At 41.3% G+C, this 15,165-nt stretch overlaps 2 protein-coding genes across 2 annotated transcripts; both read right to left on the bottom strand.

Annotated features, from left to right (window-relative positions):
* Window positions 1–1,940: 1,940 nt before the first annotated feature.
* Window positions 1,941–6,581, bottom strand: GCK72_008293 (uncharacterized protein; the record flags this gene model as incomplete). The annotated part of the gene is made up of 4 exons (XM_053726752.1): window positions 1,941–4,798; window positions 4,846–4,965; window positions 6,334–6,426; window positions 6,476–6,581. The coding sequence occupies 4 exons, from the start codon at window positions 6,579–6,581 to the stop codon at window positions 1,941–1,943; spliced, it is 3,177 nt and encodes a 1,058-aa protein (XP_053586329.1).
* Window positions 6,582–8,389: 1,808 nt separating this feature from the next.
* On the bottom strand, window positions 8,390–15,126 carry GCK72_008292 (uncharacterized protein; the record flags this gene model as incomplete). Its single annotated transcript, XM_053726751.1, has 8 exons — window positions 8,390–8,737; window positions 9,734–9,874; window positions 10,551–10,832; window positions 10,975–11,166; window positions 11,906–12,304; window positions 13,289–13,516; window positions 14,031–14,186; window positions 15,073–15,126. 8 exons carry the CDS (start codon window positions 15,124–15,126, stop codon window positions 8,390–8,392), a joined length of 1,800 nt encoding a protein of 599 aa, XP_053586328.1.
* Window positions 15,127–15,165: the final 39 nt, after the last annotated feature.

Below are 15,165 nucleotides of genomic sequence, written 5' to 3'. Positions count from 1 at the left end.
CATTGAAATGAGCCAACAATGGCCGCACTGGAAGTAGTCAAGAAATTGTATGAATGGTGTCGATTGGATGGGTGGTGGTGTTTTTGATGTTATCTGAAAATTTATCTGATTAGAACTGTACAATTCTGCAGAATCATCCGGTCTAGAACTGTTACAAGTTAGAAACCGTCCATTCATCTTGTTACTTACTAGGGAATGGTCAGGACTGACTTTGGAGTTCAGCAACGAGACCTAGCCCAATCGAAAGACAATCGAATTTTGATGGGAAATCAGTTTTCAAAAATTGCTGACGACCCTCCAGAATCCAGATATTCTGGTCTGAAAATCCACATTTAATACATGTGATTTACTCGATTTTTCACCCAAATTTCGCTGTATTTCCCCCCAAATATGACGCCACCTGAACATGCATCTCGGCCAGCGATCGGTGGTCGAGGGGTGAGCGCGTCTGTCTTTGAAGCACGCTATGCAGGTTCGACCCCCGCTTGACCAATTTTGTTTTTGTTTTTTTTTATTTCGGCGTTTTTTTCTATTTGAGCCGTTTTTCAATTAAATCGACCAGAAACTACATATCGCCCATGTTTTATAGCCTCCTTTCCATAGAGAGCATTCTGAAAGTTGATCTCCCCAGCCGTCACTTCTAGTTAGCTTAACTATCAAAGTAATTAGTTTTATTCAAAATCGTTCACAGTTTCTGGTCGATTTAATTGAAAAACGGCTCAAATAGAAAAAAACGCCGAAATAAAATAAAACAAAAACAAAATTGGTCAAGCGGGGGTCGAACCTGCATAGCGTGCTTCAAAGACAGACGCGCTCACCCCTCGACCACCGATCGCTGGCCGAGATGCATGTTCAGGTGGCGTCATATTTGGGGGGAAATACAGCGAAATTTGGGTGAAAAATCGAGTAAATCACATGTATTAAATTTGGATTTTCAGACCAGAATATCTGGATTCTGGAGGGTCGTCAGCAATTTTTGAAAACTGATTTCCCATCAAAATTCGATTGTCTTTCGATTGGGCTAGGTCTCGTTGCTGAACTCCAAAGTCAGTCCTGACCATTCCCTAGTTAGGTTTTCCTATACCGTTTAGCAATATTTTGGTCCGTTCTAGAGTTGCTTGGAATTCCAACCTCCGGATAAAGAAAGTTACATCCGACTTTTGTCATTCCATAACTGTGGAATTTAGGAATAGTAAATATCGCAGAAATACATGGAAAAATGGTATAAAATGACTGAAAATGTTTTGACCAAAGTCTAATTTTCCAGTTTTCCAACTTTCGGATAAGAAATTTCCCCTTCCATGCAATTCTTGTCGGTTCTGATCAGTAACAGTTCTATTACAGACAAAGATAACTTACGTTTTTTTTGACAAGTGATAATAATGATGTATGATTCATGAAGATTTGGGTGTGCACCACCAACTTTCGTGAATTTGGGTGTATCCGTTGAAGTATAAATCTGAAAAAAAGGTACATATGTAGCAGATTCAGGTCCTGGTTGTTGACCTATAACTACCGTAAAACCTGTAATATAAGAGCACCCACTTGGAGAAGTTTAGAGCATTATAGCTCGGCGGGTTTCACAGCTATGAAAATTTTACCAACTATTGAAATATTCAATGGATATTGAATAATTATTTGTTAGTTGACAACTTTTTGATATATTTTTTGGAAAGCGAGATATACCGTCTAGAACTGGCATCTCTGGGTGCCCAACAGTTTTTACGGTATTTAGTGAACGTAGCCCCAAGGAACCCCGTCAACTGTCAAATTGAAGTTTTGTGTTTTATCTACACGTTCTACTAAATCTAGCGCTCGAAATGGGACAATTTGATGCGTCACGCGCGTCCCGAATAGTTATAAAACGGTAAAAATGAACCTATTCCATTTTGTAATGCTCTCTCTATCTGAATAGGTTTGTGCCTCAACTTCAACTCACTTCAACGAAATTCAGGACGTGGTCCTGTGTAGCGTCTCTTCCTCTGCCTAACTCCATCATCTTCTTCTTCTTCACCTCCTTCTCCAATACCAATAAATGTTCTTGCATCGCGACGAGCTTCCTTCGGCACCCCCTCCAAAATCCCCTTCCAAATCTCCGAACTCCTTGCTGCCTCTTCATTAACAATCACAAAACAAGCATCCTTGGCTCTTGAGAACGCTACATTAAGTCTTTTGGGGTCCTCGAGGAACTTGGATTCGTGGAAGGAATCCGGCCGCGTGGTGAGGATGATAGTGACGTCGAAATTGTAGTCTTGACTACAATCCACTGTTCCAATAAAGACATTTTCGATTCCATGGATTCTGGAGACTTGGGAGCATTGTGCTCTGTAGAATGTGAGGATTCCAATTTCCAACTGTGGGAATTGCTTCTGGATCTTCTTGACAAGCTGCACAGCAAGATGTGCTTCTTGACTACAATACAGTGAGTTCCCAGAATGTTGCTCTCTCTCCAAAAGCTCCGGATTATTCAGAATTTGAATAGGGAAGATATTCCCAACAAAATCCCTCAAACCCTTCAAATCAACTCTCCCCATAGAGCACAACGTATTGCCATAAAAGTGATCATTGCAGTTCTTAACAAGATCCATTTGTGTATCAAAGCACTTGGTGAATTTGAAGCTCGGAAGTTTTTTCCATGAATCTTCCAGCACTTTCCGAATGGTGTAGTTCCAAAGATCCGATGGGAGTAATGGCTCGGAAAACGCTGGCAACGATCTAGAATCCCCTATGAAACCGAAGCAAGCATCGGGGATCCGTAGGCCAAGGGAGATCAAGGAGAACATTGGCAGGCGGTGGGCTTCGTCGAATTGGATAGTGGCAATTTTGGCCTTGAACTTCTCGAATTTTCCAGTATGTAGGGATGCAGTGACAGCGGAGTGGGTGGCGAAGATAATTTGAGGCTTGTAGATAGCTACAAATGTGTCGAGTCGACTCATCTGGGGCTCTCCTTTTTGTTCCAGTCTATCTAAGAACGTCGAACTCTTAAAATCACCCCTTTTCAGATCTTTCTTCTTCAGATAGTGAAAAGCACTTTGAGTAACGTCGTCAATGTCATACTCATCCTCTTCTTCCTCACTGTAAACCTTGGCATCCATCGCCATCACATGACGCCTAAGAACATTGGGCCATAACAAGGGGTAATCGATAGGAGTATGGTTATTTTTGTCAGCTTGTCGAAATCGATTGAAATTGATCAGACGGACTGCTCGAGCGGGATAAGGGAGTGTTAGGTGAGTTTCGGTGAGAGCTTTCACTGCAATGTTAGTGTTGCTGCAAGCTAGGTGAATCAGGTGATCGTCAGCGGACTTGATTCTTGACTCCATAGCCAACAGGTTAGCAGTCACCGCAACCGCGAAAGTCTTGCCACCTCGAAAGCAGGAATCCACAGCACCTCCCGGCAAGTCCCCGTGAGTCATTGCGTCAGCATACTCTCCTTGCTCATCGGTCAGCATCTTTCTTAGCGGGGACTCTGAGACTTTTGAATCCAAATTCCTAGAGGCACCCAGAATCCTCTCCCCACCTAACAACGCTTTCAGACACTTCCCGAAGTTGGTATCCCATTGAAACTCCTCAAACTCCTCCAGCGTCGGAAAGTTTTTCAAATGATGCAAGTTATTCTGAATCTCCTGGTAGATCACCACAATTTTGCCGCGTATTTCCTTGATTACATCCAAGTCCTTCCGATTCTTGGATACAGAGCGACCAGTCAGGTATAACTTGTTATTTTTATTGGTACAAGACTCCACCTCCATCTCAAATACGGTCCCCTTGAAGTTCATCAGGAACTTGGTGAGCTTCACCCATTGCGAGTCGCGCGGTGCACCGTAACCATTTTTCAGAGTGAATTCTACCACCTTGGCGCCTCGTTTTTTTGTCACATTTGTAATCTTTGTGGGGTAAAATCCGAGATCCTTATCACTGTTCTCCATGGCAAGCTTTCCAGATAGCCCGAAATGTCCAGAAGTGAAAAAGATACGTGGTGGGACTCGGTCCATGAGCTGGAATGGGTTCTTCGCATACTGTAGTTCTTGCTCAAGCTCCGCCCCAATCCCGCTTAACGCTACGATCGACGGGTAGACATGATAGCCAGGGCAGTAATGTTTGGTTTCTGAGATTTGAATTTTCTGTTCTTTTTCGTCCGTGCCAGGCAGAAAACTCTCCGGTTGTAGGTATGGCACAAAGATTTTCGCGTGGTAAACTTGTCCAGGTAGGTCCGAAAAGTCATCAGGGGCATCACATAGAGTATTGAAGCCATCCGCGATGAATCCTTCACGTCCGACACTTGTCACAAGACAGTTCTCTTTTAACTTCCGCTGGATCAGATAAAATTCACCGACTGCCCAAAATTTATGGCTTTCTGGGTTCAAGATCTCATCAGTGGAAACCAGAAAGTCGTGATCCCACGCATAACGTCTCCGGTTGAGAGTTCTGACACAAATCGCGTCTCCTTTTAAGTAATTCTTCATTTGAACAGGTCCTGGATTGAGAAGATCCTTGGAATGCGATGTAAGAGTAACCATAAAGAGATCCTGGCGATTAGAAGCGACGAGCTTCCGGTGATGAGGGATTAGGGTCAGGTGGTCATTCCATAGGTCCCATACGATGTAGATAGCAAATGGTCCGGATGATGGAAGGCTCGGGATGGCTTTCATGTTTTCTTGGTGGGCACCAAAAACTCCGGTGGTGGGCGGAGATGTGGTAAAAAAGGAAGGAACAACATTTTTCCATTCCAGGAGGGACAATCTTCGGAAATCTTGCATGCCCGAGAGAACAACGTCGCGAGAAAGTTCTTGGGGGTCTGAAAATTGAGAAATTGAAAACTTATACATCTTATTATAGACTTACCATTAGTACAAGGATCCAAAGGGAAACTAGGTTCCAAAGAAATGGGATCCACGTATCGATTGTTGTCATCGCTCCTCCTGGGGTACAGTTCATAGTTTGGGTGTGGTTCGTAGTGTCGGTCTGGAAATTAAATAGTATGATTCATATTTACTGGTTTTGGTATATTCCAGCTAGCATACATATGCATACATAATGTCTCCAGAGATGTCGGGAAGTAAAAAATTCCTTATCCGGAAGTCGGAAGTCGGAAGTGATTTTTCTTATCAGGAAGTCGGAAGTCGGAAGTCGGAAGTAGATTTTTTCGCAAAAGTTCAAAAACTCCAAAAGAAAAGATCATAAAATTCGGGAAAATCGGTGAAAAATTCGTTTTTGGCGAAAGAAAAGCCTATTTTCAGTCCTTTTAGACCATTTTTCCAAGTATTTCTGCGACATGTACTCTTCGTAAATTCTATAGTTATGAAATGACGTAAGTCCGAAGTAACTTTCCTTATCCGGAAGCCGGAAGTCGGAAGTGAAAAAAGTCCGGAAGTCGGAAGTCGGAATTCCCGACAACACTGACATGTTATGTACTTTTATTGAAGTTTATTTACCTAATTTTGAATTATCCAGCTGTCCCATTAAGAAAAAGATACTGTTACATAAGCGTAGTAAATTTCAAAAGGTTTTCAGAAAAAAATAACATAAAAATGAGAAAAAGTGTACTTTTTGAAAGTGAAACTTTTAAATTCCTGACTACAATTAAACATTTCAAAAATTTTAAATCATTCAAAATGTTTTATTCCCTAAAACTATCTAATGAGACTTAATAGATTTAAAAGTCACAAAATTTATTCGAATAACTTTTACTTTCAATATGATGGAATTTTAAACACTCATAGTAGCACGGCTCGCTTCTTACAACCGCGCTCTTCCGAATCCGAAGAGAATTGTGTGCGAAATTCAAAGACTCAGAGAAAAAGAGACATTTTTCAAGGGGATTTCGGTGGAGCGCAGTTGTAAGAACTGTGCTGAGCTTATATGTAACTCCTTCGAAACTGTGAAAAAAGGTTTAAACTTGGAGAACTGGTTTCAAGACATATTCTTGTTTCAAAAATTTAGTTTTGTCTTATTTTCAGATAAAAAATGAAAACAAAATCCTAAAACCTGCCCAAAACTGTTTTTAAGTAGTATTACAATGTCTCCAACATGACACCGCCCAGAAATTACAGATGTTTAGTTGCTCAGTTTAAAAAATACGATCTTCATAGTTTTTGTTGGAGGTTCTGATTGTTTCACCATTTTCTACGATTTATGCTGATAAAATATCGGTATTTTCACACAAGAACACTTTCAGTACCACATCGAGTGACTACTGTACAAAAAGTTTCTATCAACACTAGTCAGGGCCTACGGTGATCTACATACACTAGAAAAGTATCTATGCTCTCAAAGTTTTTCAATTTCTACTATAAACTCCAAGAACTATGATAGGTCTACAGTCATCCATACCTCCTGCTTCCTCGCGATGTCTCCAGACAGGTCTCGGCACGGCTGGCAAAATACGGTCAGGTTTGTATGGAACATTAACTTTGGATCGAGGTTCTGAAAATAATTATTTTAACTTGTTTTAAATTTATTTCGATAAAGTTACCTGTTGTATCTCCAGAGGTGGCGTCAATCGAGCCGCTACAAGACGATAGTGGTGAAACAGAACCATCGGTTGGAGGCTTGTCAGGTGAAGGGTCGGTAAGACTCATGGTTTCGATGGTAGTAGATGTTGTAAGATGGTTTTGATCTGGAAATATGAATAAGACGGAAATTTTGATGAAGACGGTTTAAAAAATTAGAGATTTGGTTAAATTAAAATAAAACTGAGGGAAACGGAATTATAGGGGGACTGCGGTTTTCCAAAAATCGAGATTTTTTATGAATCGACTCAGAATTTTGTGGAAAAGAGAAAAGTCTCTTGGAGCCAGGTCCGAAAATTCGTCTAAAACGAGTTATGAGGCCTCAACGTGTGAAAAAAGGGCCTCTCGACGACGTAAAGATTTGCCTTATTTTCAACAATTTTTCAAGTGCACGGCCAGACAATTTTACCTTGAAAATAAGGCAAATCTTCTCGGCAAAAGGCCTTTTTTTGACACTTTGAGGCCTCATAACTCGTTTCAGACGAATTTCCGGACCTGGCTCCAAGAGACTTACTTTTTTCCACAAAATTCTGAGTCGATCCATATAAAAAAATCTCATTTTTGAAATACCGCAGTCCCTTTTTAATGAGAAGGTTGTTGTGTCAAAAAAAGCGCTTAAAGACTACTCGAATGACTGAGTTTTAAAATTCCTAGAGAACAAATAAAAATCCATGAAGAATGACATTACAATAGATTCAAACAACAATTTCAGAAAACCAAGACACTGGATATGAAAAAGTGTCATGTGAAAAAATGTATCATTTTTGCTTTTTTTGCAGCAAAAAATTGATGGAAATGTTGCTGAAGCCTAGATAAATAAAAGAAGGAGGCTGGGAAACAGTGGCCAAGGACAAGTGTAAGCTGAGTCACGACTAGACACTGTTATCAGAGAGGAGAGTTGGACGAAGTTGAGGTAAGATGAAGGAAAGGGGGGAGGACGGTCAACAAGGCATGAAGGCATGCAAGAAGCTTGGAGAGAGGAGATGGAACAAACACTAATAGTTACCTTAGGAAAAATTATATAAGTTGGAGAAGATATTGACAAACAGTAAACAATAAAGTGCATAAGATTCAGCATAATTAATAGTACCTTTGTGACAAATTTCAGAAAAAATGAAAGTAAATTAACTGAAAAACTTCAGTTTGAACTGTTTAAAGATAGTGGAGCCAAAAGGGTCAATATTTTTTTCTAGAAGAGATATCGACAAACGGTAAAGTGTATCAAATTCAGCATATTTGAAGTATTTTTTGCCAAATTTCAGAAAAATTGATAACGAATTAACTGAGATATCATATTTTTACTATAAACGCGGGAATTTTTTTTTTAAATCTTTACTGAAACTTCAAAAACCTTAAACTCAAACCCTTGTTTCTCCCCAGTGATCTATGACTTCAAATAGCGTTTAAAATATTTTCAGCTTATCTGAAAACACGTCAAAGGCACGCCAGCTCAAAACATCTCTGCTTTATCATATTCTAGTTAACACGTAAGATGCACCAATGGCGGCCCAGATATTCTGAAAAAATTGACTTTTAATTTTTTAAATTATTCAGAAAACGCGCCTAAGGAGCGCCAGTCAATATTTAGGTTCTAGAAGGTGCGGTATACGAATGAGTCAGAAATTTCTGAAGGCGCGCTCAAGACACACCAGTAGTTTTTTTTCAGAAACGCGTCGAAAGCGCGCCAGACAATTTAACCAGGAAAAACCCAATTTGAGAACATCAAATATTCCTGAAAGCTTCCAAAACATCACTGCCTCTGAAAAACGCGTCCAAGACGCCCCAGACTTGATGAAATATGGACATCCGGACCAATAGACACACAGACAGACTCAGTACTTTATTTACTATTCAAAAAATCGTCGATACTTTTCTATCTACTTTGACGTTGGAGACTGTAATTGAGTCGATGGCACTGTAACGGATGGAGTGGGCGGAGTCTCCGGGGGTGGCATCGGGATATCGGTTGTAGTCGTTGTCGTCGTGGGGAGGGCAGATGACCCCGTGGTGGTGGGGAGTACTGTAGGTGCAGCAGCAGGTGATTCTTGTGGTGATGGTGATGGTTTGCCTGGTGTTGTTGCCGTCATTCCTGTCGGCAGTTGAAGCTCTTTCTGACGGCGACGGAACGAGAGGAATTTCCGTTTCGACGAACGAGTTTTCGAGCGACCATCCCGCGATTTTTTTCGCCCTAAGGTGGTGTTTCGTTGACGGTCCTCGGATTTTTTCTGGAATGAAATTATTAGGATGGATTCTAGTAAAGCTATTAACACGGCACAATTCTTACAACCGCGCTCTACCGTAATACCAAGAAAACTGTGTGCGAAATCGAGAGACTCAGAGAAAAAGAGACATTTTTCAAGGGCATTTCGGTGACGCGCAGTTGTAAGAACTGTGTTGATTGAGCTTACAGCAATGAAAACGATTCTAGAAAGCTGAGATTGTATAAGAGCGCTCTATAGCTTATAGGAGGAGTTTGTAGCTTGAATTTCCGACTTTTCCGACACGATAATCAATTTTAAGTAGGCCGAGTTTATAGCTAGGCGATATTTGAGATTTATAGCCTATCGATTTGACAGTGATTCTGTGAGCAATTTGAGATCTAGACTATATTAGCTGAGCTACAGTACTGACCATAAAGAATGGTCAACATTGGGAGTGTGAAACGGCCTCCCTGATAGTATCACAATATCGATTGTTAATAAAGTGTATAGATCACAAATAGAGCTTCATTTTTGTAGTTGACTACTTTTTTGTAAGAGCACATCCTAAGAAGTTACTTATTGTCAAAGTAATTTCTCCCTCAAATCGTCCCATTTTCAGTGTGAAATAGTGCGATTTTTGAGCTGTGGTCTTAAAATGACCATAACTCTTTAGGGAGTGTCCGTACAAAAAAATCGTCAACTAAAAAAATGAAGATCTACTTGTGATCTATACACTTCATTAACAATCGATATTGTGAGACTATCAGTGACACCGCCGCGTTACATTTACAAAGTTTACCATTTTCAACTAAAAACTGCAAGGTTCGCTTTTTTTATGGCCAGTACTGTAGCTGATCTAACCTATTAGCGTTGCCAACAATCACAATGATTGTAACGGGTATAACAGCAAAGTTTATTTATAGTTCTGCGGTCTCAGTGACTTTTAGCGTTTTTAGATGTTCCATTTGATCGGTAATTTCAGTTATTGAAATCACCGTGTGATACTCCCCCATTACTTACCATTTCCAACGGCGCCGGACCCGGTGACATCGTGGGAAGTGTCGTCGTAGTTGTGATTGTTGTCCCTGGATTCAAACATTGCATATAAATTGCGTGAACACGTTGTTTGACTTTTTGGAAGTCGAGGCGCTCTTCAATGTTCTGGAAAATTACAGTGTGGATTTCTTTTCTTGTGGGTTGAGGGAAACTCCGTCTTCCGCGAGTGTAAGTTTTTCTGCCTTTTGCCTAGAGGATATCAGCTTGAAAAATTGGTGAGGAAACTAGGAATTGAGCAAAAATATTGTCCGAGAGAACTACACGGCCGCGTGGGAAAACCCTTCCATCCAAAGCTCATTTTGAGTCAGAAGACGGTTTTGTCATAGAATAAAGACAATAACAAAAGTTGCTTAGAATTTCATGAGGTATCAGAATCAGCAGTTTGAACAGAATCCGGGCGAGTACGGGTTCCTCAATTCCAAAAAATTTAGGGGTTCGTTGCGGTCGCGTCGCGATGCTTCAAAATTTTCGAAAGAATGCTGGCATGATTGTACTCATATGAAAGCTCTTCTCATGCTGATTCCAAATATGTAATTCTTGTTGAGTTTGGACAAAAACTTGCTGTGTTCCAGTTAATTTGAAATTTTTGGATATCTCGAAATGTTTCGAAAATCTGTAACTTCCTGAATTTTCATCGGTTTTTGTTGGTTTTAGTCTTAAAATGTTCAGAATCTAAAGTTCTACTCCGGAGAAATACTTCGGAATTTCCAATATGACACTTCAGTTCTCCTTTTGCGATCTTGACAATTCTAGAAATGCCAACAGAGGTTCCATAGCTCACCTGACAACAACACGCATCCACAATCGGCGCCAACTCTTTCGGATCGCCCTTCTCGGCGGTCACTCGATGCGGGAACGGGTTGTTCTTGATATGGTCTTGTGCTTCTTTCTTATTGAATCCATACAATGGTTTGTGAGCACAACGAGTCATCATCTCGGCGACTACAACTCCATACGACCAAACGTCGGTCTTCTCGTTGAAGACGCCTTTCAGTAGGGATTCTGGAGCCATCCATCGGATTGGAGCTTGTTTTATTTTCTTCTCGATAAAGTCTGGGACCCCCTGGAATCAGAACGAAGATTAAGAAAATCCGTACATCTCCAACACACATGACAGATGTTAGCAGCAGTACAGTAATCCCCCGGGGGGTTTTGGACATCCGGACATCCCAGACACACTGACAGACAACGCTTATAGTACTCACCTTACTCAGCCTTCTCGACATTCCGAAATCCGAGATTTTCACTTTTAAATCCTTCGTTATCAGACAATTTCTTGCCGCCAGATCTCGATGAATCACGTTTTTCCTTGCCAAATGGCGCATTCCACACGCGATATTCAGAGCAAAGTAGATAAGTTGCTCTTTTGAGACATTCGGTGTCTTTTGGAGGTATTTCTGAAAAAAATGGATAAAGTTGGGAGGAGAGAGACAGACAAACATCCTTTTATAAAGTTTTCAGCAGAAAATTGCACTGGACACACTCGAAAAAACGCGGCAAGAAACCCCAGACTCATGAAACCTTTAAAGCGGTTTTAAAGAGTTTTTCAGTCACAAAAAAGTTTATATAGTGTCTCGACATTTGGACATCCGGACAGACAGATAGTCAAAAATGAACTCATGCAGTGAGCCAGCATGCAGGGAAATGTGATTAAAAGTGCGTCAAAAGCGCGCCAGATTGACAAATCTCTAAATTTTTTGTAAAAGTTTCGATATTTTTAATTATTGCTCGGACGTTTAGACATCCGGACATTATGGGAGCTTAAGAACAGTACAGTAACCCAGGATTGTGTGGACTTCCGGACATCCTCAACACACAGACAGACGCTGCGCAGAAGTTGAAACGGGACATCGGGACATCACGATTAAGAACAGTACTACAGTAACCCAGGATTGTGTGGACATCCGGACATCCCCCGACACACAGACAGACCTTCTTATCTACTAGAGAGCTTAAGAACTGTGGCAGTAACCCCCAGACATATACTGGACCCTCAGAAATACAGTAACCTCGGGAGGATTCTGGACATCCGGATGTCCCTACGCGCAGACAGACCCCGCCCATCTCAGACCAAAACTAATCTCGGGAAGATTCTGGACATCTGAACGCACCGACACACAAACAGACTCTCCTCACCTCCAAATCGCCGCCAGTCACCAACTCCATCACAACCATAATCGGTTCCTCCAACGATGCGATTCCATGAAACGCCACCACATTCTCGTGTTGCAGCACCGCCTGAATGCTCGCCTCATGACAGAATTCCTGAATCGCCGAACGTTTCGCGTCTCCGGCAGTCCGTTTGACGGCCACCTCGATTGGTTGTGTGGCTCCCGCCGCAGTGAATTTCGCTTTAAACACCTCGCCAAATGCTCCACGACCCAAAAACCTCTCGAGATTGATCGACTCGTGGAGGACGACCATCGAACGACGGGCGATCGGCACGATGTTGGGAAATCGATGGGACCAGTTGTTGATGATTTCGACGATGTGCTCATATCGTTGACGCGGAATTTGGGGGAACTTATCGAACAGCTGCAAATGTGGACATATACAGTACCGCTCAAAAAGGTATCAACTTTGGCTGTTTTCAGTGGAAACTGATGACCAACTTTGACAGTGTATTTCGGTGTCACCTGATTGTCCGATAAACTCAAGTTTATATGGGTTGGACAGAGCAAAAATAGTACATCATTTTTGTAGTTGACCACCATTTTTTGGTAGGGACACTCCCTAGCAAGTTACAGATAAAGAAACCCATTACTCCCTGAAATCGACTAATTTCAATGCAAATTAGCGAAATTTTGGAGTTTTTCACTTTGACGACCTATAACTTTCATGGTAATGTCCATACAAAAAATGATCAACTACAAAAATGATGCACTATTTTTGCTCTGTCCAACCCATACAAAATTGAGTTTATTGGACAATCAGGTGATACCGAAATACACTGTCAAAGTTGGTCATTTTCCACTGAAAACAGCCAAAGTTGATACCTTTTTGTTCGGTACTGTATATTTTGGTTTTGAAGGCGGCGGCGGCGGCGAGGTGCCGTGATGTGCGGAACTAGACATTTTGGAATTCCGGGTATTTCGAAAATTTCAGAACTAGGAAGTTCCTGTTTTTGGAAATTCCTGTCGGAAATTCCCTTAATTTCTAGATGTCTAGGTGCCAGGATGTCCAGACTTGACGTCTAGGGTTCCTGTATAAGTTTTTCTGTCTGTCTGTCTGTGTATCCCGATGTCCACATGTCCAGAAGCTCGTTTAAAATCTATACTTTGGTCGAAAATTGGGTGAGAAAATGCTTTTTTTTTGTCATGTCTGGCGCGCCTCCGGCGCTTCTTTTTTGATGCCTGTATGTCTGTCCTTCGTCTGGAGCACCTTTGGCGCGTATTCCATCAGGGAATGCTGTCTGTCTGTCCGGATGTTCAGATGTCTACTGTCTTCACTGCTGGCGTGCCTCCGAGACGCGTTTTCCATTATCCAGATGTCCCCCCCCCCCCTCTCCAGCTACCGTACCTTCGGACACGTCCATCCGTCGTCTGTCGTCCAACTCAATGTGTAATGATAAATTTTCGGAGCCTTCTTGCCGCCCGTCCTCAGCGAAATGCACAGAAACTTCTCGTCCCGGGTGCACGCTCGCCTCACCAGATACGAATTATCGTATCTCAGCAATGAGGCCGCAATGTTGCCAAACATCATTCCGTGATACCATGTGTAGTGTTTCAGGTGGTTACGGATGTACTCCTGAGAAATTTTTTTTTTTGAAATTTTGGAAAAAAAATTGTAATTTTTTCACAGTGGTAATCATTAATAATACTTGGCGTGCTCGGAAAAGCTTAACAAACTCTTTTCTTACACTCCGCCCCCTTTCAGACCACGCCCATTTTTGGCTCCGCCCTCAAAATAGGAGTCGGGGGCTATCGACTTTCCAGAAAAGCTTAAAATTTTCGGAATTTTTTTAAATTTTGAAAATTACTCGAAATCCACAGAATTTGATTCCAGGACGTTTCGAAATGTCATGGTTGCCAAATGTCTCGGTTGCCACTGGTTTTAAAACGTCCCTGAGGTCTCAAGCTTCATTTTTCGAAAAACAAGGACGTTTCGCAACCGTGACATTTTGTAACCATGTTATGGCTCTGAAATGTCAAAATTGCCTCAATGATTTCAAAACGTCCGGTTTTAAAACGTCAAAATTGCCTCAAAAGTCTCAGTTTCGAAATGTCTCGTGGTTTCAAAACGTCCGGTTTTCGAAACGTACCTCCTCGGGATTCTCTTTTCCACTGCTGGTGACACTGTTCGTTGATCCACTACTATTCCCTCCTCCTTCTGATAATTGAGTGCTCTGTCCACCGTGCTCACTATCACCACAACCACCATCACCACCATTCGTTCCGTCGATCGATTCGTCGCCTGGCTGCAAACTTTTTTTTTTTGATCTACCTACGAAAATTTACTAAAATATTCAATTTTTGCGTTTTCTACATATTTTTTCAAATTTCGCGCCAATTCTCAGTAGAGCGCATTTACAGACTCACGCAATCTCAAACTTTTAAATTTCTCGCCAAAAATCTCATTTTGTCCTATAGAGCGGACTTGTGCAATGCAAACGCGCTCTATCGATAAAAAATTCGGGGTTTTCATATTTGGCGCCAAATCTCAAGGAATTTAAATAACTAAATATGATAATTGAAAATGCGCTCTATTGATAACAATCTCAAATTTTCAAATTACCCGTCTAAATTCTCAATGGAGCGCACTTTCATACAGCATTTCAATTTGAGACATGTGCGCTCTATTGTGAAACTCTGCTATTTTCATGAGTTTTGCATTGTTATCAATACAGCGCACTTTCTCAACAATCTCAAATTTTCCATTTTCTCAATAGAGCGCACTTACTGAGTCAGTATTTCGCGCCAAATCTTATGATTTTTTGGATTTTCTCATTAGAGCGCGTTTTCTCCCAATTTTTTTGTTGAAAAATTCAAATTTCCCGCCTAAATTCTCAATGGAGCGCACTTTCACACAGAATTTCAAGTTGAGGGGCATGTGCGCTCTATTGTGAAATTCTGCTATATTTTTGATTTTTACATTGTTATCAACAGAGCGCACTTTCTCAGCAATCTCAAAATTTCCAATTTCCCGCCAAATCGAATATTTTTCAATTTTCTCAATAGAGCGCACTTACTAAGCGCGCTCAGTATTTCAAATTTCGCGCCAAATCTTGTTTTTCAATGGAGCGCGTTTTCTCCCAAATTTTTTTTTGAAAAATTCAAATTTCCCGCCCGAAATTCTCAACTCACATCGTGTCTAACACACTCAATTGTGTCGTCGCCTTCTGATATTGTTAAACTCATTTTATATTATTTCCTTCCCGTTCGCGATAAAAGTTCAAT

Source organism: Caenorhabditis remanei, chromosome III (assembly GCF_010183535.1).
Source record: "Caenorhabditis remanei strain PX506 chromosome III, whole genome shotgun sequence".
Classification (NCBI taxonomy): Eukaryota; Metazoa; Nematoda; class Chromadorea; order Rhabditida; family Rhabditidae; genus Caenorhabditis; species Caenorhabditis remanei.
The sequence above is the reverse complement of the archived record's forward strand: the minus strand, read 5'-3'. Positions and strand labels throughout refer to the sequence as shown.